Source organism: Corella eumyota, chromosome 1, assembly GCF_963082875.1.
Source record: "Corella eumyota chromosome 1, kaCorEumy4.1, whole genome shotgun sequence".
Lineage (NCBI taxonomy): Eukaryota > Metazoa > Chordata > Ascidiacea > Phlebobranchia > Corellidae > Corella > Corella eumyota.
The window spans coordinates 15,933,638-15,959,367 of record NC_137490.1 but is presented as its reverse complement, the minus strand read 5'-3'; the positions used below and the strand labels follow the sequence as shown (position 1 = coordinate 15,959,367).

The 25,730-nt window shown below is 27.6% G+C and overlaps 2 protein-coding genes across 2 annotated transcripts; both read right to left on the bottom strand.

Moving 5' to 3' along the window:
* Positions 1 to 1,166: 1,166 nt before the first annotated feature.
* Positions 1,167 to 5,593, bottom strand: LOC145760204 (protein TBATA-like). The gene is made up of 11 exons (XM_082574085.1): positions 5,484 to 5,593; positions 5,243 to 5,388; positions 4,900 to 5,004; positions 3,955 to 4,042; positions 3,732 to 3,871; positions 3,492 to 3,635; positions 3,194 to 3,285; positions 2,365 to 2,479; positions 1,912 to 2,085; positions 1,660 to 1,743; positions 1,167 to 1,548 (listed from the first exon to the last, which is right to left on the bottom strand). The coding sequence occupies exons 1-11, from the start codon at positions 5,513 to 5,515 to the stop codon at positions 1,454 to 1,456; spliced, it is 1,215 nt and encodes a 404-aa protein (XP_082430211.1). The 5' UTR covers positions 5,516 to 5,593; the 3' UTR covers positions 1,167 to 1,453.
* A 1,310-nt stretch (positions 5,594 to 6,903) lies between these two features.
* LOC145763905 (adenylate cyclase type 6-like) lies at positions 6,904 to 25,111 on the bottom strand. The gene is made up of 27 exons (XM_082575459.1): positions 24,910 to 25,111; positions 21,935 to 22,003; positions 21,716 to 21,793; positions 21,134 to 21,449; positions 20,206 to 20,363; positions 19,467 to 19,555; positions 19,116 to 19,231; positions 17,649 to 17,811; positions 16,210 to 16,359; positions 15,304 to 15,431; positions 14,216 to 14,327; positions 12,741 to 12,868; positions 12,338 to 12,499; positions 11,890 to 12,034; positions 11,537 to 11,691; positions 11,207 to 11,372; positions 10,974 to 11,071; positions 10,795 to 10,876; positions 10,594 to 10,695; positions 10,004 to 10,174; positions 9,530 to 9,705; positions 9,223 to 9,358; positions 9,028 to 9,140; positions 8,529 to 8,685; positions 8,047 to 8,251; positions 7,726 to 7,850; positions 6,904 to 7,621 (listed from the first exon to the last, which is right to left on the bottom strand). Exons 1-27 carry the CDS (start codon positions 24,980 to 24,982, stop codon positions 7,481 to 7,483), a joined length of 3,714 nt encoding a protein of 1,237 aa, XP_082431585.1. The 5' UTR covers positions 24,983 to 25,111; the 3' UTR covers positions 6,904 to 7,480.
* Positions 25,112 to 25,730: the final 619 nt, after the last annotated feature.

Sequence of the window (25,730 nt, the reverse complement as noted above, 5' to 3'; positions counted from 1 at the left end):
TAACTAACATTCAAGATAAAACATTTCGCGAAAATTTTCAGTAAAACAAAAGTTTGAGGTAATTTTTATTTTGGGTTTAATTAGGTCAAAAGGTCGCGCGAATTTAAAAATGTTTAGATATGAGCTATAAAAAATGCACTAACTTTTGTTTTGTTGACAATTTCGATGAAATCTTTAATCTTGTATGTTACTTTTTTTCCTTGCGCACCAAATAAAATACATATTTTTGAGTTTCAAAAAAAAATTCTAAAAGTTTAATAAAAATTCTAAAAGTTTAATAAAAAGGTCATAACTTTATTAAATTTAATATTTTTAGTGAATTTTTTTTAAATGCGTTATTTTGACTGTTGGATTTTTACTGGCATTTTCGAAGTTAGATTTAAAAAATTCCACTTTTTGAAAAATGTTTGTCGAAAATTATATGGTACCATAATGAGGTTTGAAAATTCATACAATTTTAATAAATTAGTCATAACTTTATTATTTATATATTATACAAATAAAATATTTTTTGCAAAAAAAATTATAAAATGTTTTCTTGTATGTTAGTTTTGACCTTTTGCCAAATTTGAAAAAACAGCAAGACTATACCTTTGTAAAAAATGTCAACAATTGCTATTTTAAAATAAAAAAATAATTTTCAAACTTTTAACAACAACGCGATTTTTAAAGTGTTAGAGGAATTTTAGTACAGTTTAATTGTTTTTTGCAAAATAATTATAAAAAAAATTTTGAATTTTGGCCGAATTTGGTAAAAAACTGCAAGGCTACATCCTTGTAGAAAATGCCAAAAATTGCAATTCTAAATAAAAAAAATTCAAATTGTTTTTTTGCAAAAAAATTATAAAAAAAAATTTGACTTTTGCTAAATTTGGTAATTGTACTGGTGAATACAAACGTATAAAAACAACGTATAACAATAAGTCTAATATTTATTAATAAAAGAAACGAGCTTAAGAAAATCCTAGGAATACAAAGTTATTAAATTTATGCAATTTATCTTGTAAACTCGCAATATTGGAAAAAAAATATATAAAAAAGTGCTTTTATATAAAACATTTAATATATACAAATAAAGTTAACTTATATTACAAATAAAAAAAAAAACATTATTAGAATTTTCAATTAAACAAACAAAGTTAAATAATAAAAATATTTGATTCGAATTTTCGGACTCAACTCATTTTTAAGCAAATGCAATTTCAATTTTATAGTTTTTAAAAGACGGTTAATAAACAAAAACAATTTTAAAGTTTAATAACTTGAATAGATTGACCAAAAAAGTATTTTTGTTAAGAAAATAACTTTGTAGGGGAAAGTTAATAAGAAAATATATTTAGACAAAAGTATTTTATATATTAAACCATTTATCATTACAATCATGAAGTGCTATAATAAAAACAAAAGTTACCATGTTGATAATATTGTTATTCATCATGTACTTTTATAGATTTTATTCATCATGTACTTTCATGGATTGGGCTGTTTCTGATGTCGTGTATTTCATTTGTGGTACACTGGCTACCGACTCTCGTCCATCTTTATCACCTTTATTACAAGAAATAGGTAAAAATCCTATTGGAATATAAATTATGGTTTAAGGCACTCTTATTGCAAAATAGCCGATCTTAACATACCAATTGTATTAAAACTAAATACCTTTAAATTGGCTTGTGGCTGGCACAGGTGGTTTTTGGCAGGATTGTCGAGATAAATTTCTTTCAATAACAAGGGTTTCAGGTTCTGTAATTTAACGTTTATTTTTAAAACTAATTACATTTTTTTTATTTCGGCACTATCGTTACGTACAAACGGTTGTTAAATTTAGAATTGTTATCAGAAGTAAGCGACATTTTTTTACATTCAAACAGTTTAACACGCATCGCTATTTAACAAATTGCCTCTTTTTACCTTTTTGTTCGACTTCGGGGATGGCATCCAAACGAGCAGGTGGCGGAGTGATTACACTTCTTACTGATGATACAGCAGTCGGTACGTACCTGTAATCAGCCTGTTGTTGTTGTTGAAGTATATTCTCTTCGTTGGTAATGGCTGATTTAATCAAGTCAAGCACGAATGCCTTCTCTGAAAGTTAAAGTGTTATTGTTAAAAAAAATAATAATTTTCGCCAATCTTATTATTTCATAACATATTTTAAAAATTTGGTAAACTTATATTTTACATCAGCGTCGAAAATTGTTTAAAAATTATTTAAAATAAGGTAGCAATAAAACGTATTTTTTTTAAACTAAAAAATTACAAATGAGATAAAAATTTATACACTAAATAGAAAGAAAAAAACAATTTTCTACAATATCCTGAAGCACTAACCAAATTGTTATAAAAAATGTAGTAAAATTTAACCTTTATCGCCAGATGACACTAACCACTGTTGAACAGATGGAATAGAATCAGTCTCAAGAATTTGACACAACATTTCCAGCATCAACGTTTCTGTGTCAAGCGAATTGGTTATGTGCTAAATAGATGTTCATAATTTAAGAATTTTTTTAAGAATTTTGGCGAATAAATAAAAGTAGTATAAACATTTGCAATAAAAATAACATTAATGCGAAGAGAAAATATAACAAAATCAATTTAATGATTTAAAACATTAATTCTGGAAAAGGGCATTTAATAACAACTTATAGTTTTAAAAGGTGTTTATGAAGTACAAATTAATAACTGTATGTACAGGTAAATTCAACGCAACCTGTCTAGTTTTTTTTTAGAAATTTAAAGTATTTTTAATTTAAAATTGCATAAGCAGTTTTTTTAATTAAAATAGGGAAATGTACTTTACATTTTTAAAGCACCAAACCCCGTAGTTAAGAGATAAGCAAACCACTTGAGAAACAATAAGTCTTAAGTATACAATAAATGAACAGTATGATTTTAGCTCCTTTAGAAAAACGTTATTGAATATGGAATTAAATGTATTTGAAAAGCTTAAATATTTGTTAAACCAACTTAAAATGTACTTTTAATTCAAATGTAAACTTTGATAGGATTAAGCCAAGTCAAAATCAATATTAGGTAAGCGATATAAATGCTGTTGTTTGTTTAGCTTTAACATTGAAATTTGTGTTCTTAAAATCCATTTAAAATATATGAATAATATATTCAGTTTATAAATCAAAAAATAATATTCAAGTTATAAAAAAAGTTAACTTTTCAAGTCTTATACACTTACAGCAAGAGGATGAGATCCGTAATATTGGTGGTGTCGATGATCTGATCTACTTAGTCTCCTGGAAGCTGGAGGAATTATTCTTCCTGTATCAGCTAAAAAAATCACATACCCTTTTATACAAAGTTTTACAAGACAATAAACATCACATTTTACACTGACAGAGTTACTTTAAAATTGTAATTACATTGCCTAATAGGTAATTACTTACACTTATTTAAAAATCTTCAACAAATTTTTCTTTAACAAACACAAAACAAATTTTAAACAAAAAAATTTAAAAGATAGCAAAAGAGTTTACCAGAATACATAGTTTTTCTTGAAGGAGGAGGTAAGGGTTTTTGAATTGGTTGTTGCGGTAACATTTGTTCCTTCTCATCAGCTACAAGTCCAGCTTTGTAACATAAATCATTTAACTCCTGTCTCCATGAATCAGTAATGGGAACTTAAAATTAAAATATTAAAAATTAAATTTCTATTTCAAATATTTCTTATACATTTAAAATTTTTGCTAAAAATAATATCCTATTTATTTTTTTACTTAATCCAATTCTTGGTACAGCCTTTTCTTTAAATGGGTAATCTCTTATTCCCCTGTTTGAGGGATTTGGAAAAGATCTATTCATACCCAATCTCATGGCAGGAAGGGCAGAATTGTACCATGAGGTTGCTGCATTAGTACTGTGGAAAAAAAAACAGTTAAAAAGTTGACAGTACATATGCACAGCTTTAAAACATTTTACATTTACTAATATGCAACTTACTTGTCAAAAAGTTTTGAAAATTTGGCACGTGGAGCTGGTACAAAGTAACCTGGATCATGTACTGCACAAATTGGAATTCCATTTAAACCTAGAGAGCAGAAAACAAGGTAGCAGTTTAATTTTAAATTATTCTCCTTTTCAAGCAAGAAAAAAGGGTTTGTGTGAATAATTAATTTTATAAAAAAGTGTAATAATTTATGTATTTATTTAAAAATATTTAAAAATAATGTATTTATTTAAAAATATTTTCTAATATAAACTATGTGATAAATTTTTTTTTATCCTAATGAATTATCAGTATTGGGTATTGGCACATTAAGTAAATTGCCATTTTAAATACTAGCCTATAAATTATCATTTATAAATGATTTTTCTAAAAAAAATTAATTTTATAAAATAAAATTGTAGCATGATAAATTAAAGCAATAATGACAAAGCATAATTCACTTTTGATAATAATGAAGTAAAAAGCAATCTACATGAGTGATTATGTCTTATGTACACTAAAATTTTCATTGTAATCATACTAGATTACATATAATTTTAAGTTTTTGAACCATGTGTAAAAATTTTTTTGTAAATTTTTACTTTTAGTCTTACTATTTTTTAATAAATTTTTAACCGGTGTTGATATTTTGTGCATATTTTTTAGAAATTAATTCTTTGTTTATTTTATCATGCATTTTGATTACATTGTATGTAATCATGCAGTCCTAACTTAGTGACCTACTGTCAGTTTTTTGTACATTTATACAATTATCAGCTTGGGATGTTCATATCTAACAAGAAGAATAAAACACAAGTAGTTAAAGCAAAACTCAAAACAGTTGAAAGAACAAAAAATATTGCTCCATAGTCTATTTTAAACGAACATTGAAAAGCAAAAATTCCTAAAGTAACCTTTAATTTTGACACTATATCTTTTTAGTGGTAAAATAACTCTACCTTTAATATGTCTTACTCTACTTGGATGTGGGTTATGTCTTGAGAAAAAAGAGGCCTGACTGTAAGCTCCAAATCTCATTCCAGATTTTGACCCAGGACGCGATCCTAAAATATTATTTTCAGTTGAATAAAAATCAATAAAACTACTTTTTTAATTAAATTTAACACTGTTAAGACTTCCATAAACACTATTTAAAACACCAATAAATGCTATACATACTGTTTAGTAAATTTGAATTTTATTTTATTTAAAGATTAGATAAATTTAAACTTAATGAAACTATCAATAATGAGAGTCATCAATTTTGCAAACTAAGTGTAAGTCAGTGTAGATTATCCGAACCTGGTAACAAGTTTGGTGTTGTAATAGGTGGAAATGAGGAAGACATCTTGTTTTTCGTTGAAGGTCTTTTACTTTTTACCGAATGACTTCTAAATATATCACCAGCATTTTTTTGGGCATTTATAGCGGGCTCAAATTGCCCTAACCTTTAAAAAACAATAATGATAATATAGTTAAAAACTCTATGTAAAAAAACATAATTTTTTCGCTAAATATAAATGGACCAATTTTAAAATCTTACCTGGAACTGGGAATTGTTTCTGTCGCAATCATTATTTTATCCTTTTAGGTTACACAAGTGTTATTTTATACAAGTATAAAAATTTTACATCATTAAAAATAATTCACCCTGAAAAAGAGAGTTTTATCAATTTAACAATTGTTAAATCATTTATAAATTTTAATTTTTGATTTATTTAATTTTACCAACATAAAGTTTTATGCCAGTTCCTTTCGCTACAAATTCAACCTGAATTATTTTAAATATGAGCCAATAAATGTACTACAACATAAACAAAATTGTTTAAACTATTTAAATGGACTAAACCATATCATCGAATTCTGATCTTTTGGCCTTTAAAGCAGCTAAGTTAGCACCATAAACAAGTAAAACACATTTTCTTTCTTAAAATACAGAGTACAAATAAATCTTCCACGCTCTTACAACCTTTTGTTGAAAATTTAAACACAATTGGCCCCATTGTAATCTTAGAACGTGGATACAATAGGTCTTACAATAGGTAGATAACAACTACACTTAAGCATACCAAACACAAAAAGGACAACACGTTTAGAGGCTTCGCCAGTTACTACGCCAACCAGCGTTGTCAAATTTATTTAATGTATTTTAAATAGCAGAGTTTCCAAATGCTTTTCATTAAATACGTAGAGTTTTAAAACCAACAGGTACAATTTTTCGCCATATTTTATCTTAAAATAATATTAAAAAATCCATAGATCCATATTTTATTTCAAACCCAAAAATAATTTTCAACGTTCTAATATTCCCAATTGCATGTACACTAACAACCGAATCAGAACAATAACATTTTTACACTTGAATATTCCGAAACTTATTGTAGCAGAAGCACCACATTTTCTATGCACAGTTAAAAATGGGGCAAACAACCTAACAAATAGTACGAAGTCCATAGATAACACTCTTTTTATGATAAAAATTGCGAAGTACGAAAAAAATAACAATACTATAAACAGTGGAACAATTTTTTTTAAATAGTAGACAGATTTGCAAGTAAAATAAAAAAAACATTTGATAATATTATAATAGGTGAAGTTATAAGAGGATATTTAAAAAAAGTGGAGAAAATAGACATCATTAAACGCATTAAAAATGTAGAAAAATTATAAAAAAAATGTGACAAAAATGTATTTGATTTGGTTTGAATAATTAATTTGATTTTTGCTAAAAAAACAAATTTTATTTTAAACTTATTTGTCATGTTTGGTTTTGTAAGATATTGGACAAAATAAATAAAAATAGAAAAATTTGACAGCAGTTAGAGTTTGTAAAAAAAAAAAAACACATTTATCATAAATATTAAATAGGTTTTGTTAATTTAAAATCGCGTTCAACGCATATTACAAAACAAAAACATAAAAAATTGTCAAAAATATTTAATAGATTTGAATTTGGTTCAAAATTTGACAGGGTAATAATTATTGAATAATTTTTTTTTTGCATGATATTGTGCCTAGACTTTTTGATTTTATAAATATTTTTGCACATTTAATATACTATGTGTAAATAGCAAATTAAAAATGTCTTTGGATGAAAGAAATATATGAAATATGCACCTGACATTGGTGTTGATGATGGGAATTTGATTTAATGAAATATGGTATGAACTAAAACATGATTGAAATAAAAAACAAAAGGTATCAAAATATTTTACGGCCTATAGGAAGATATCGTATAACAATTTGTTAAAAAAAGTTATGCTGTAAACTAAACTCAGTCGCTCGCCAACGTTTCTAAACGTGTTTGTGTGTAAGACAAAACAAATATGCAATATCAGAATAAACGAGAGAAAAATAGAAAAACTTGAAATATATTTTTGCCACGCGTTTGTTAACAAATTGTCCGCGAAGAAAAGTCATTGAAAAATGTATAGCTTAAAGATAGGGCCGACCTGACCGACTTCTTGACCTCTAATTTTTGACTCTTCGCCCTTTAAACCCTCTGTAAAACTTGCGTAATAATAATTTTTTATGACGTCATCAACTTTTGGGTTCTTCGTGAGGCCTTGGGCCTTCCAGAAAATACGTCATCATCTCTCCTTTGCCTTTAACACTTATCTTACCACGTGGAATGAGGTCAAATCCCTTTTCGTCTAAGAGTTTGTACATTTCTTCAGTGACCTAATAAATTAAAAAACATAATAAAAAAATACAAATTAATTTAAAAAGGCATGTTTAATTATTAGTAATTATTTTAACATTTTATGTATTAAAATATTTTTTACTTGAATTTTTTCGTTTAATCCAGTACTGTCCATCCTACTTGCAACGTTTACAGTATTCCCCCAAATGTCGTACAGAGGCTTTCGTGCTCCTATAACACCTGCTACCACTGGTCCTATATTTAAACCTAACAAAACAGTAAATAATAATATTATATCATAACGTTATTTACAAATATTCAAAAAAGTGGTGTAAGAGGGTAGACTTCAATGCTGAAATTAGGAAAAAATAAATATTGCATGTTTTTCAGTAAAATCTTGTGTAAAAAGTTGTTGTTGAATTTTTTTTACCAATAAACCCCAAGGAAATTTGAATTAAATTACCTATCCGAAAAGTGAAGTTATTAAACGAATGTTGGTTAACGTAGGAAAGTTGATCCTGCAAGCGCATGGCAAAGGTAGCGAGTGCAGTAATGTGAGTCATTCCAACTGCATCGTAAGTGAAGTTGTTTAAACCACTTGCTACCATATATGTACTTCCTATCGTCTTAATTTTCTCTAATTGATAAAACCGCTCTTCTATGATTATCTATAAAAATTAAAAGAATGTTAATTTATATTATTAATTTACTAAATCATAATTTCTTGAGATAATATGCAAAATGTTTTTATTTAAAAAAAATTTAATATTTTTAATTTTACTAAATAAAACTTTAGAATCCCCAAAAAATGCATTATAATTATTTTTTAAATAAAAAATCTCCCAAAAAAATAATTTTTGTAATTTTTAAATTTACTTAAAAATTCTAAACTCAAATATTTTATATATTATTTTTATGTTTGTAGTTAATTTAAGACACACTTACATTGTCGAAATCCGCGATAATTTCGTTGAGCAAACGCAGGCATTCCACCCCTTCGTTGTTACTCTCCAATTCTTGGTAAAATTCAGAGTAGTTGGTTATAGTGGCAAACATGACAGCTACACACTCACAAGGTTGACAATACAATTCATCGTTGTTTCTGTGAATTAAATTTAAGTTCTGTTTATTTTAAGAGCTTCCAATGCTCATTTATGTGGCTTTTTTTTAGATTATTTGATATAGGCTTAAAGGCGTGCCATTGGTGCGACCCAAACCAAAGATTTTTTAGATATAGTATAGCAAATATTACATTATTCGATGAACAATATTACCGAGCAAAATTTTTAGTTGAAATTTATTTGTTTATGTACTTTTAGTATATAATCCTAACTGCACTGGGTACTCTTGAATTAAAAAAAAATTTCCAAATATTGAATTAAAAAAAAATTTCCAAATATTTTTACATTTCTTTATAATCCAGTTATAAAATTTTTTTAATTACTTTTCGTTATCTTTTTCTAAAAAGTATTTAGCGACATCAACCGGTAAAATATTGTGCAAAAGTTTTCGGTTGTAAGCCTGTTTTTTCACCATTTCCTCTCGCTCTTGTGCAGCCTAAAAAACAAGACAATAATTTTGTTTCCAAATATTATAAAAATTTAGAAATTTTCTTTCAAGTTTTAAAGTTTTTACTAACCTGTCTGTTCCACAAGAAATCAATTCTGGCAGTTAGCTCAACTTGTTGGCCTTGTAAAAATACAGCTATAACGAACAACACTAATATAATAGGTGTCATTATTTTCAAGGGAACGAGCCATACCAACCCTTCCAATCTAAAATTAAATATTTTGAAAAAATATTTCTACAATAATATATTTAAAAAAATTAAAACAAAAAAATTATATTTTCTAATTCTATAAATGCATATTTAAATAATGAAAATCCATTTTAAAAAAACAAAAAAAAAATTTCAGGCGCATTTTTAATATTTATGTTTTTCTTACCCGAAAGCTGATTGGTTAAGCAAGTCAGCATTATCAAATAAGAAGTTGCCGACGGTAAAAACGAGAACGGTAAAGATTGAAGTTTGCAGGAGTAGGGTGGCAAGTTTAGTGCGACCTGATGTACCAAGAAACTGGGCGCACGACAACATAGCTAACAGCATACTATACGTAAAGTACTGAAAAAAAATTGTAAAACGTAAACACATAGTTCAATAGTTAATTACTGTTGATAATTAGTTTAAGTTAATGACCAAAATTTCCGTTAGTGAACTTAGTGTTTATACTGTTTATGTTAGCGAAGCGTAAATTCCCAACAAAACAAAATAAAAATGCGAAAATTCCTAAAAATAATAAATTAACAAATAAATCAAATTTATTCTTTCTACCTACAAAAATCATATTAAGTGTTATCAACTTACTTTTTTAAATGTAAAATAATTATGTTTTTTGCAAAAAAAATTATAAAAGGTTTACTTGTGGAAAGTGACAATGTGATGTTGTATTGTCACACGGGTTGGGGCGGGACTGGTCTAACAAGCTGACGTTTAAGGCGATCGTGACGTTGATCGGAGTGAGCGAATCCCCACTTACGTTCAACAGCTGGCCAGCACAATCTCGAAGATTCGCAAATGACGTTACGAAAAACTATGACGTAAATAAACAAGAATTAAAACATAAAAAAATAGAATTTTATAACAACAAGCGTTTTTTTTTTAATTTTGGACCATATAAGGTTAAAATAAGACCATTAAATATCACATACTCCCAAAATCTATGTGATGAAAATGTGCCAAAGTTTAAATAACTTGTGTTTCGTAATAGTTACGTAATATAATCATTAATTATAGGACATTGAAAGAACACATTTTAAGGTTGACGTCAATCAATAACAATTACTCTTGCAAAAAATGCAAAAAATTGCAATTTTTTACAAAAAATAATAAACAACAAAATATAATTGTGAAAGCTAAAAACCACAATTCTTTGTATTCCACTACTTGTCCAAGAGGAGTTATTGTTGAAATATTGCAATTAAAAATCATAATACCAAAAATTTTAATTACCATATTAAAAGTGGCCATAACAGAAATAAAGAAGATAAGTCCAACCGATAATGCTGTTACTAGTTTGGCGTTCGGGCATTGGTTGGGTGGTTTTCGTACATACTAAAATAAAAATTTAGGAATAAATAAAAGTTTGTTTTTTAAATTAAATTTAATGTATAAACACAATATAGCATACAATAAAAGTATTCTATTATTTACCTTATAACAAAAAGTAGATGCAGCAAACAGGATAAGAACTAATGCTGCAGTTGAACAATAAATTGTGTACATTACATTTGAACTAAAAATACAAAAAAATTAAAAAAATTTCACAACAGTTTCAAATGTGCATTTAAATTTAAAACATTTTTAATTAGCTGACATATTAGATAACTTACAAAGGTATCATGACTAGCTGTACTGCCACCACGTGGATATAAATGAACACGGCAAAACAACTGTACATGTGAAAGTAGTGGTCGTGTTGTAGCGCATACTAAAAAATAAAAATAATATTTTTAATTTTGAGTAATATAAAAAAAATATTAAAAATTATTAAAATGTGGATATAGAACGTGTTATTTTAAAATGGTTAACTCCTTTATTGTTAACAACAATTCTTTTTTCTTGCCTCTCTTTTTAAATTTTTGTCTTTAAAAGTTCGAAAAAGTGGACCAAGTTGATTCGATTTAAGAAAGTCGACTCCTTGAGCGTCGATGGCTCGGCTTAAAAATCCATTTACATCATCTTCTGATAAAACCCCGTCCGTTTCCTGCAACAAATCATGGGCCAAATTTCTAAAAAAATAAATATTAAAAGATTAATTCCTTTCAATGTATCGAAAAAGAAAAAAACTCTACTATTTACAATATTAAAAAAATTTACTTCATATAAATCAAATAATATTCGTTTTTTGTCAAAAGTAATTTTTTTAATTTTCTAACAAATTCTAAAAATTTACTTTGATCCGTTCTCGAATCCCATGATCTTCATCTCCTTGGAGGTTTTGTTCTTCCTTATCATATACCTTTTGTTATTCTTGTTTGGTCCTCCGGGAGAAACCGCTTGACCAGGAAGTTGGGGTCCGGGAGAAGAGGGGACCGGAGAGGCTGGGATCTAAATAAATAAAAAAATTTAAAATGAAGGTTAAACTTAATTAAACAATCAAAAATTAATTTAGAAATATATTATAATATTTGTTCGACTTTAGATTTTACATCTAAGGTATTTAATCAATTATAAACTGAACATATCAATACAAAACTAACTAAACCATTAACAAAGTAAAAAAATTAAATAAAAACTAAACCTCACCCTTGCTTGTGGCTTTTGTTTAACGATCAAATATGTCTCAATATTTTTTTCTCTTAAATAATTATTTCGTTCGTATCCAAACCCAGGTTCAACTTCATAATCGTCGTGTAGACATTTCAATGTACTATCCGTGATGTGAATTCGACTAAAATAGTATTTAGTGTTGTTTATTACTTTGATGATATTTTTTGTTAATATTTAAAAGATGGGTCACTATAATTTTTTATTATGAAAAAATAGCAAAACGGTTATGTTTAAATTCTGCCGATAGAAATATAATTGAAACTGAGCATAAAATTTTTTTTATCAAAAAGCCCCTCCCAAAAATGGGTAAATATAAAAATCTTACCCTAACCTAATTTAAACACAAACACTAAAACAATGTTGTCTTTATTTTAACTTTATTTTTTAAACGGGTATAATTTTCTCAAAAAAAATAAAATAATACCCAGCTTTCCCCCCTGCCTCCATATTATTAGCCAGCGTGACGTCATTACTCCATACGTCAAATTGCCACTTCTTAAGACCCAGCACCCCGCAATGCACCCTTCCTGTGTGTATCCCCACTCTCATGTTTAACTCGGGTATCCCTGTCACCTCTCGCACCAATCTGTCAATCAAAATATTTTTGTTATTTTTTTGATGTTTGAATCCGGTTTGATCCGGTTCGATCCGGTTAAATTCCGTAATTGAAGCGTTTGGTATAAAATTTGTACTGTCGAAAGCATGTCTCTTAACTTATAAATATCTGGAATTTTTAAACAAGATATATCTTTGTGTCTTTTTATGCCTAGGTTAAAACGTAAGACCCGCTGTCTTAAAAAACATTTTTACAAGAAAATTCAACTTACGATATAGTGTCAATCATGTCTAAACCCATCTGCACACAGGCATGTGCATGATCAGACCTGGGTTCGGGTAAACCTGATACACAATAATAACAATCTCCTAAAATCTTGATTCGTAGGCAGTGGTTGTCCTATAACAAAAAAAATTGAAAATGATTTTTTTATGTTTTACAAAAATATATTTTTTACTAATTTAGTTATAAATATATTAAAAAGTTATGTATTCCAATTTTTTAAAACATTTAAACATTTTACATTTTGAAATATACCAAAAATTTTTTAATCTTGTATTTTTTATTATTTTAAACGTTAGGTCGGTTAGGACATATTTTTAAATAGTTCTTTAGACCTTGCTGTCATAGTATTTGAACACAATTCAAGTTATTTTAACTGATAAAAATAAACCCATTTTACCAAAACAAGTTAAAAATGTTTTCCAAGTTGGCCTGTACTTTTATGATTTAATTTAAATAAAAGTAATAAAACTAGCTCTTAAAAATAGAATTTTTTTATTTCGCGTAAGAGTCAATATTGATCGCTGTATTCTAGGTTCAACTTTAAAATCTGAATAAAATCGACCGCGCTAACGCAACGGACGATTGCGTCATTTTTTATTTGTGTTAGAAATTTTCCGATATTTGCGCGTAGAGGTTAATATGCGTGCGTGACTTTAAATATATTCAACAAAATCAACATTTTTTATGAGCGTTTGAAGGAAAAATATTTGCGAGAATTTTTAATAAATCTATTTTTAAATTATATTTGTTACGCAATATATATTTTAACAACATGTTTTATTTTGTATATTCTTTATTGAAATTCTTGTAACATGAAAGGCATGCCATGAAATATAAAAACGTAACAGTCACAAAAAATGCCAAAATAAAAAAGAATTCTTAAAAAAAATCCACTATTCGTCACGCGACAACGAAATGTCGTTCAGTTGTATTATTGATTTTTAGTCATAACGAGCAAGAGATTGGTGACAATATACATCAAAATAAACGAAGCTGACCGCTAATTTAATAAACAGGCAATGTCGCATCCTTATCAACTATTTAAAATCTGATTTGGGGTTTAGAGAAAATAGAGAGCGTGCGTACCACCGAAAATTGCAGGTAAATATTGTTGGTCAATTCGGTTATAATTGCGGAAAATAAGCGCCTTTTATTTGAATTCGTAAGCATAAAAAATGATTTGGACCTTTAAAACTGACGTTTTAACCGAATTGAATTTAAATGACGTTTACCATTTTATAAACAAAATTATTATAATGTTGGTCCTTGTACGCTGTTGTCCTCTAACAACAACAACCAAAGTCCAAGATTCGAATCCCACTAACAGCGAATCAAATTTTTTTTATTTATTATTTTAAAAAAACAAAAAAAAACTGAAAATAATAATATACACTTTAGACCTGTATACAACAAGTATAAATTGGCATAATAATAAAATAATGATAGTTTATTTTAGCTCACCGCCGCTAATTTGTCGAACCTAGCGAACAACTGGTGTAAAGTTCGCATCAAAATCTTTGCCTCGCACTGGGAGGCCAACTTCGTGAAACCCTCGATGTCAGCAAACAAAATACTGTAAACAAAAACAACACGTCATTCCTACGTCACCACTGCGTCATAGATTTAAAAACTAATAACATCGTCACCTAAAAGTTTTTTTTCTAGTCATTTTATATGAAAACAAATTTTATGTTTTTTTTCTAAAACAACTAATAAAAAATTGTGTTTTTTGGTAAAAAATGATTTTTAAAAAAATATTTATTTTGGTCATTTTTTAATAATACGAGTAAAACATGTTGTTATGGTAATGTTTGTAGTTAAAGTAGTAGATAATCAATAACAAATAATAAAGATATTTGTGATGATACGTAGGGTTAAATCGTTAAAAACCAAAAAATATTTTTGTTTTGATTGTTAAAATCAATTCCAATCGCTTTTAACGTATTAAATATTATCTTATTCCCTAAACAAAGAAGTTAGGGAAATAAATTAATTTTTTTTCTTACATTTTGGCATAGCTTTTAAAAACTTTAAATTTAAAAGTTAACCAGTTTTGAAATTTAATAAGCATTTAAAGAAAATAACAAAAATTGTTAATAGAAAAATTATACGTCTAGACAAAACTAAATTACGTGTGGATTTAAACGAATATATTAACCTTCTTCATATAAATATTATTCTCTTTCTAATAATGACGTTTGTTATAATAACATTCGAATAATACACTTACAAACTAAACCCGGATTTTTTTATGATCAAGGCAATATACAAATAGCCGTTGTCAACAACTATAACAAAAAATATATCCGGGAATATCTTGGGTTTTGTTATGATAGGTTTTCTCCTAGTACTAAAATTCGATACAAAAAATGACGTCAGATGCCATGGTTAAAAAGGTAACTGTTTTTTTTTGTGGTATAAAATGTTTAAAAAAAAAAATTTTTAAATATTAAAAAAAAATAAAAAAATTTTTGAATTGAAGTTTTATAGTTAACATTTAAATACTAAACCGCAAAGTTCAGAAATAAAACGCAAGTTTTGTGACCTACCTCACGTTCTCATGTTTCTGAATATAGATTTTATGAAATTGTTGGTACTCGGGTTTCGTGGATTGGTCAATATCGCCCTTCATTTCGATGGCCACGTGACGCGGTAGAACAGATAACAATAGCCGCTCCTGCGAAAAAAAAATCATGTTTAAAAAAAGTTTCCAATCTAAATCTACTACAACAAAACGTCGATCAGTCTTACCCTATACCGACATGCAAAAACTGGCCCTAATGCATAAACAATGTAGCATGTAACGACCCTGTTAAGTGAAAAGGGATGTCTAATATTAACAAAACTATTAGCGGCATCCGCTTTAGGTTTCGAATTTTTCCTGTGTCACGTTTTTCTCACGACATTCGTATTAGAATAAAACGACTTCACATTTACACAGTCATGGCCGTATATAGAAATTCAATGTAGAGATAACCTTATCATAGTTATACAGATAATACATCTTAATATTATCTGGTTATGGACATAACTTAAAACTAGACCGGGGTAGCTAAATTTTCGCTACGTTCAGGCTGTGAAGCCATTCCAAACGCTTGTCGGCCATATTACAAATGCATGCTTAAAGTGACAACCGGCACGCGGTCTCTTATCTCGGGTTATTTATAGAATAAACTCATGCATAAATAGGAAGTGTGGGAAACGGTCGTGTATGACGTAATAATGTGTATTGTTTAAAGAAAAAGCCATTTATCATCGTTGTCTTAATGTCAGTGTTGTGACTATTTTTGGAAGATATTTTTAAATTTTTTGTCTTTTGTTTTAGCTTATTAAAAAAAGCGTTGTCATTATAAATATCTATTTTTACATGTGACTTGCAACTCAATTAAAATATTGAATAAATTGTCCATATACCAAGCGTTTTAACTGTTTAAGAACACCATTAATTTTCACACCTGTTGAAGATTTTGTCGTTGCAAGTTAAGCCTAGCTTCAATACACTCCCGGGTCTCGGTGAACGCTTTCCGCTGAGCAACCTCGGCCGATATTCTTATGGTGAGTCCGATAACATTTGTGCAAAAAAATATTAGAAAATCAGCTGCAATCTAAAAAGCAAAAGTTCGTAAAATTTTCAAAATGGGAATTTTTCCAACCAAAGAAGGTGAATAAGTATTACTTAGAAAATGTTTTGTTGTCTTCCCGCAGTTTTATTCAAGTTTAACAAGAATAAGTTTGAAAATCAAAACTTGTGATTATATCGTGATTATAATATTACGAAAAAACTGGGGCGGCAATGACTAGGCTGTTTTAGGTTCGAAATCAAGCCAATAAGATGAAAATAACCGCCTCCAAAACACCTAATTAGTAAAGGTAGTCGTTTTCGGAATTAGCACGTTGAACTAACTGAACTCGAATTCGGGGAAACTTGAAATTACGGACAGTTTAGTGAGAATTTTAAGCCTGCAGTTAGACGCTAACTATTTCCATCGGCTGTGATTTATAGCCGAAAATTTTACAAGTAAGATAAGTGCTTCGTCAATATGGAATTTTGTAATAACGCGCGATGACAAATAAGTCGGAACATATATTAAATTGCAGATTGCAGCTAAGGCAATTTAATAAAAATTGTGCAATAACGACAATATTTAAACCACCATTAAACCTCGAAATAATTTACAATTTTAGCCACATGGAAAACTAACAAAGAACAATAAAAATTGTTGGTACGAAATACCTTAGTAAATTATATGTTGGCATATTTCTTTTACAAAAACCTTTAACAGCACGCTTGGCAATCAAACGTTGTCCTTATTAAATTACATCACCAAAGTCACGTAAAACACAAAATCAATAAGAAGTTCAAAGCACACAAATAAATCACGACTTACCGCTTGTGAAAGGCTAATGTTTTAATAAAATTAATTTGAGTGTAATTGGTAGTACTTTATAACGATTTTATTGTTGTAGTGGAGCCCTTTGTTCGATCGTATAAAAATTTAAATATTATTTTGTATGCGGGACTCCCTAAAATATTAGTATAAAAATACTTGTATTATTATTTGAAATTATTTTAAATGTTTATAGCGGGGTTTCAAAATTTAAAACTTTTTTTAATAGAGCATTCGTTTAAATATTGTAACAATTTAAAGAACAGTAAACATATTAACAAAATAATCGTAACTCTTAAACTAAAAATAGCTTAAACAAACAAAAACCATTTTTATAATGTTTTATTATTTAAAACTTGTTTATTTTTTTAACCATATTAGTTCCAATTCAAATAACACATTTTTTGACGATGTTACAATTATTACAAGGGGATTTTTTATTTGTTTAAATCTTTTTATAACCCCAGACATAACCCAAAAATCAAAAAAAAATCTTAAAATCTTACCAAGTTAGGAAAGAACGGCTTAAATGGGTTGACAAGATATGATATAAGCATGTGGACGAATGATAGAAGAATGCACACAATCGCTACAACCACCACAGATAGAGGGACCATGGTGTAGATGATATACACCGAAAACAAAGTGATCCATATCATATAACTTGAACTAAAAAAAAAATTTTTAAAGTTTTTTTTTTTTTTTTTTTTGAAATTTTTTTGATGGATTTCTTTTATATTTAAAATTTTTTTATTTTTTTTAATAACAACACATTAAATTAAACACTGTATAAAAACATTTAAATGTACCTGCTTAAAATTAAAATATTTTTCACAAAAAAATGACAAATTCGCTTTAAACTTGTATTAAATGTGTACGTGCGATTTAAAGCAATAAAACCGAATATATTTGGAGTCAAACCAGACTTCCTGACCAAAGTTTATATAAACTTAACAACTGTAATTTACTCATGAACTCTTGCACAAAAAAAGGTTGTAAAAAATAAATAATTAATCTATAAATAAAATGTTATAGTAAAAGAAAAACTACCACAAACTCTAAAAAAGATTTAACTGTCAAAATTAATTTTTTTTAATTTTAAATTTTTAAAAATTTTTAAATTTTACTAAAAATTAGATTTATTTATAAAACAAAAAAACATGTAAATCTGTATAAGTAAAAAATTAACAATTTTAAAGTTGTAGTTAAAAGTTTTCCATGTTATTTTCGCTTGTGTAAATATTTACGTGGAAATGTAACCATGTTTTCCAAGTGAGTACTTATCACTTGACCCTCATACCACACTATACCCTCTTGTCCGAAAAAAAACACTTGTGGACACTGGTAACGTTTATTTACCAAAACACGTGACATGGAAAAGTATTTCAAAAGGAAAAGCAAGCTAAAACGTAAACAAATGTGTCCTAATCCTGCAAAGACATATGTCAGCAAAAATAAAATGAACACTTTTTAATTTTTTTATTGGATACACCTATTAAAAACATACGCCTATATTTTAACAATGTAAACAAAAAGAATGATGACTTCATACCACATAACAGACTTAACGATCGCCCAACTATTGACTGAGGAAAACATAAACAACGTGACGTCACCTTAAATTCTATTTTTAGAACAGAACTCGCCTGACTTGACTTAATCCAATTTAGGCATTACACAGTTGAATGTACGCTATAGCTAATCAGCCGTTTTAACAACACAATTTTTTGGTTCAGGACCCCGTAACGAATAATCGATAACATTGGAATTTAAAAATCGAAAACTAATCCTCAAGGTTAAGTTAAAAAATGGCAGTTTTGAACTCTATTAAGTTGGTTAATCCTAACGTTATTACAAGATGGCTGAATTTTTTAAATTATTTGCACTCAAACTTCCATAAGAATGCACGATGTTTAACTTTCGTTAACAATAGAATATTTCAAAGGACATCGTGCAAAAATGACGTCACTTACCTGTATGGCTCTACGTAGATCACAGTTACTAGGTCAAGAGTAATGATGACGCACAGGATTCCATACGTCACAAATAATAACGAATATTGGGTAAGAAGATTTAATAAAAATACAACCTAGACAAAAAATAAATATTATTTAAAAAAAGTATATTTAGTTGAAAAAAATTAAATTGTATTTAAAACACTATTATGTAGCTTATTTTATATAATATAAAAGTTAATGCTTACAATTTTAAGAAAAGGGGTTAAGAAAATACTTATATAACCAATACATGTTAAAAAGGGTATTGCAACCACACAAAAATGAATAAAATTTTAAGTGGATTTAAAGCAATTTCGGGCAAATTACCTGTAAGCAAATACAAACTAAAAAAAGAACAAGCAAGATAATTCCATAAGTGACTTCATCCCACCTTAACCCTGTACCGTATTGAAAACCTGTTTAAAATACAGAAAAATCATTAGTATGTAATAAAAATAAGATGATCTATGATTATTGAAATAATAAATTTAAATTTGAACAACTGGAACCTTTTAGTTCATCAATTCGGTATAAGTAAGTAGTCAAATACGGCAATATTGAATATTTTTAGACTGCATTGCAAATTGAAATTAATAATGCATAAATTCAGTGTATTAATAAAATCTGGTTTAGGATTACAAAATTTTGAAAAAAAATATCTTAATCGCCTTTTTAATTTTTTTCGGGTTAATTTCGTTTTCGACGAAATAGGTTCGTTGGCTTGTGTTTATTTACCGTTAACATGAACATTTTCGTATTTACCAATAAGACAAACATTTGTACGCTAATAATGACATCAAAACACACGCTTTGACCCTTTACGGGAAAAATGGAGAACATCATTATAAATGAATTTAAAATTCTTAACCATTTTTTGAATGTCATTGCTTTCAATACCGTATTCTATCGATTTTTTTATCAATTTGCCATGCAATATTATTGACAACGTTATTAATAATCCATCACTTCAAAATATCCTTTGTTAAAAAGAATTACTTTTCAACGTAGAGAATATACAACAATAAGTAATACATACAAACGTACTTATATTTTAAATGTAACTTACCTAATAGAATAATACAAAGGCCCATAAGAAGCCATAGTACGATACTGAGCATACTAAGGTTTGATCGGAAGAAGTAACGTTGATACAAGCGCTCGAAACTCGACGAATCAAATTGTACGCCGAGAACTAATTTATGTAAAAGGGCAGTACAGGTCCATCTAAAAATATTTCAAAACATTTTTAAAAATTTTAATTTAATTATTGTCTATTGATAGTTATTAAATCTTTTGATATTTTATGTTACATTTTTTTCTTATTTCGAGCATTTTACATATGCTACTTAACATAAAAAAGTATTTGCAGAATATAACCTTTATAACTTGATTGGTAAATGTATATAAATGTTATAAGTGTGGCATAAACTTGGCACAACTACCTTATCAAGTCACGTTAGTTTAAACTATGCAGGGTTAGGTCAATAAAACCCTATTATAAATAATATCCCAGGAGATCCAATATAGTTTTATAACATGCATAATATGCCACTTACAATATCACAACAACAGCAAATGGTTAAAAGGAAAACACATATTTTAAAAACGTATATACATTTATAAAGGTGTGGGTAGCTATTACTTTTTGAACTTATTAGGTTCAAACGTTATCTCATAAATTAAATAACTGCTTGTTTAAATAAAATGTAATAAATTCATCACAACAATATTTCTTTGATGATTAATTCTGTTAAGTGATAAATAGTCACAATATAAAAACAAAAAAGTAGACTTAAAAATAGAAAAAAATGTTGAGTAAAAGTTGGTAATAGGGGTCAAATTAATGTAACATAATAATATGTTATTTTAATAGTTTAAATATTAATTAAACAAATTTTTAAACAAATAAATTATGGGTGAAAAATAATTTTTAATATATATAAAAACCAGTTGTTTTAAATAAAATTTAAAATATTTAAAATAAAATATTTTACCTAAATCTTTCTTTTAAACTGCTTTTCTTTGCAGTAGAAGTAGGTGAGGTGACATTTTCTTCTGTGCCGTGCGTCAATTTTGAAAATGAAACTCGCACATTTGTGTTACTCTCTTCGTCCCCATTACAGTGTTGCCGTATCGAAAAATTCCCTTTCCGACTGTGCATGGGTGAATTATTAAGAGTCGCATTATTTTGCGATATTGTTTTTACAGGAGACACCACACAGCTTTTGTGGTTGCCGTTGTTGCTGCTTTTCGAGTATTGTGGTTTGGGGGAAGTACCTGGGCTGTAGTTGACCAATGAGATGGGAGAACCTAGCGAATAAATTAAAAATTGAATTTCGAGTGTAAATAATAATAAATTGTTATTTTATTTTGAATAATTTCTGTTTTTTTACGATTCATAACTTAGGCAACTCTATATTAAAGTTTAAAATAATTTTGTGTTACACTTATTTAAGAAATAAATTTAATTATAACTTGTCTTATCTAAAATAGTGATATAAACACATTTTTACATTATTAATGCAACTAACCACATATTAAAATTTACACAAAATCCCTAATAATATAAGTCCTACCATTATCACATTTCTTCTGAAATTTTGGAGTAAATTTTCCGAAAAGTCTTTTTGTCATTGGGCTGCCATCACTTTTGTCTAGGTAAAAATAGTTGGGTCATTCATTAAAAAAAAAACTTTACATCAATATGTGTAATAAAGTTGTGTTAAAAAATTTAACTAAATTGTGAAGTTAGAAATTAAATGTTAAATTAATTAATAATAAATATAACAATATACCATTGGGTAATGAAGAAGATGTTGCTTCATTTCCTGATATTTCCATAATTCGTTTATTTGGCAGAAGACCTAAAAAACAAATCAAAATAAGCAAGGTATTTACAAACTTCCACCTTTTGTTTCAGTTACAACATTTTTTTAAATTAGGTGTTTTCGGTTAATTACTATTATATATAATAGTGTATAATTAAAATCCTGGTATCGTTCTTATTTAGTTATTTTTTTTTCTTTAGTGATAAAAAAAACAGACAGTGCTTACAAATTACAACATCAATTTTTAATAAATAATAGCAAGCCAAAAAATTCCAATTTTAAAAAACCTAACAAAAAATGTAATTTTAATCGTGGTTCTTGTAATGTTTATAAAAAATTTAAAATACACACTTCCTGTTTGTTATTTAATAACAACGGTCAGAACATTAATCTTAATAAAAAAGGGCAGTAGAAAAATTTAGCGTAAACATCACTTAATTAAAACAATTTTTGGTTTTAATTTTAAGATGTGGTGACAATTACGAGATTTCACCACCAGAAACCTTATATTCAAATTTTAAATACCAATTAAGTGACACAAAAACATGTACAAAAATGATAAATTTTAAGTCACACTAATTTGCAATCCTTGTGAGTTTGGGTAAATTCCTTTTTCTTAAGAAGGAAAACAGATTTACAACAACTTAACAAATTACATGCAAAACAACCACATAACATGGAAACAGTGATTAAACCTGAACTGATTTTAGCACTATGTTTAGTGCATTTTGTTACTTTTTCTTCCATCACATTAGCTCTGAAATAACACATTTGTTTTTCAAATGAAAAGATTAATAGAAAACGTGAATCAGGCTATTATTTCAAGCAAAAATTTAAATTAACCCAAAGGATAAATAACAAAACAATTTTTTTTAAACCCGTACCAATTTTTTTAAGACGAAATACAATTAAGTACAAAAAAATATTGTCCAAAATAAGATGATAATAATTGTCAAAAATAAAATGATATTTTAAATGAGATGATATTAATCAAAAATAATTGAGTTAAAAATAGAAGCCTATAGTCATTGCAATGTCGCACTAGATTATAAGAGTTTTATATAGCCTAACAATAACAATTTTATTGATACGTCAATAAATGCACCTATAGGAATATAAAGCAATCATTAATTAGTATTTTCTTATTATTGACACTTAATAAGCCAATTATAAAAGAATTAACTTTTCTCTTTCCAATATTTATATAATTTACGACCTATAGAGCCTATTTTTTTGTTTTTAAAAAATACTAAAAAAATTAATGCTCAAAAGCAAAATATTTCTTTGCAAAATACGACTTTTGTAAATTTGTATACCTGTTTATAATTATTTTACATGTAAATTTAAAATATATGACAGTTCGTTTGCTATTAGAAAAATTAATGTTTTTTAAAATGCATTTCTTGGTAGTTAAGTGAACTAAAATTTTATGACATGTGTTTAACAGTTCGTCATAAATCTTACCTAAAATAGATCAAATTTAAAAGTAACTTGGTGAAGCCAGAAGTTCAAAATCAGAACACAATCCATTTTTTATTTAATTAAGCTTATTTAATTTTGCCTAAACCTGCCTGGCGTCCACTTAAAATGTCTCTGGATGATTTTTAGGTAAAAAAACACTCATTACATGGCTAAAATTGATGAAAAAAATGTGACACATTTGCTATGTTGTAATGCAATTAAAATGAATATAGCCCAAGGCCTGTAACTATACTTGAAATGACCACAAGGTGAGCCAAATCAGATAAATAAGCTATAAATAGTACTAGATTATTAAATTTAACCAAGTAAGGTATATCTCTGAAATATATAAATAAAAATCATTGCCAATCATCTGGCCCATACCTCTTATCTAGTTTAAACACAGCCTAGACTATATAACCGATAAGACTTTAGGTTATACTGCTAGATGATAAACTTATTTAAACACGGTCTTCCTTTATTGCTATAACCATCAATCAGTTAATTAGTAAGACCCTTAATATATCCGGAAATATGCTGCTTATTATACATCGATGATGTCATAAGATCTAACATCAACCTGTTATCACACCTAAATGTGTGTGTAATGTTGCAGTATTGTATAATCCATTGTTTCAATGAGCTAACTATCCTTATTACTCATACTCTGCACAAGTGTTGTAATATCAAGCCACTTAATCACAATCACAAGCTTTAATAAAATTACTTTAATTCTTACCTCACTTGAAGAAAATTACAAATCTTACTTTTTCACTTTTATCTTTTCTAAGAAAATATTAATTATTTTTGTAATTGAATAAACATGTAAACAAATTTGTGCTATTAATCAGCAATTATCTTTTGTTTACATATGGACAATAGTAGTTATTAATAGTGTTACTCAATGTTTAATGTATTATGTCTTTTTTATCTAAATCCTTTACTCTCTGTAACTGTTCAGACTAATGTTACAGTAGGGATAATCATGGTAGAGATACAACTTTTAATCTGAGAACACCAGCCTGAACACTACATTTAACAACAATTAATATCCACAGATTGTAAAAAGGAGAATTCTACAAATATCCGGCCCAAATTGTCAATACTAGAACATGAAACCTACACTTTACACCATTTTAGCCAGTTTAAATTGCCACTTAATTAAGCAGACGCACCTATAATTTATCGTAGCACTACTAATTACAATTAAACAATGATAGATTTCTACCACACCTCTGTAAGGTAAATCGTGGGATATAAAACATGATTAATAACTATAACAAAAATAAACTCATATAAACATTATGTTTACACAAAATAAAACATTCTTCAAAAATTTACAATTTTTTTATTTAACACTTGGTAAAAAAATAATTTAACAATGCCTAGGCACCAAACAATACTTCCCCTTACATTATCACTTACAATACTAATCATTTTTTTCCAATATTATTGATTATTGTTAAAAAATTAAATTATACCTGTGGTCTCTTCATATTTTCGGTAATTTTGTTTAGCAATCATGTTGAAAAATTTGGAAAGAGCTGAGATCATAGTATTATCAACATGATATTAGAATAAGTAATCCAAATTTTCAATTGCTGATTCGTTCATTCCAAGTACCGATTAATTCCCTTGTTATATATAAATATTTAATTGTTCCTTAAACTTAAGCAAAACATATCTACCTGAAAGTACAAAAGTTCAAGATTAGTTATTACAATTCAGTTACTAGTGTATTATAAACAAAATACCTTAAAATCTTACTACCTCACATTTCTATAATCAAAATAAAAGTTCATTTGCATGAACAACAACATAAACTGACAAAAACTATATGAAGCCTGTTCAATACTTGAAGCAACAACAACAGTCATTAAATGACGTAGTCAAGGGCTTTTTCTATCATAGCGTAGCAGATCATAACCTGCTTATGCGATAGCCTTATTATTGATCAGTTAACGCTAAACATCGCTAACTTAACGTTCAATATTTAATCTTAGTATGCATCATCTATCTAATGCAAATCTCATGTAGATAAAGAAAAAAACATGTATTAAGCACGGGTAGTCGTGTCATATCGCCGCCGCTATTTATGCGCCTGTTGATGTAAATACATGCTACACGTTTGGTATGTGTAACGTGTTCGCCATATACATACACCAGGGTCAATAAAACGACACTCGATATAAAGAAACAATTTCTGTTTGCATTTTACGATACAAAACATACAAACCTTAGGCCATTAACATTGATACACTTGTTTAACTAATTTAAAGTACTAGATTATTATGTGACGCGT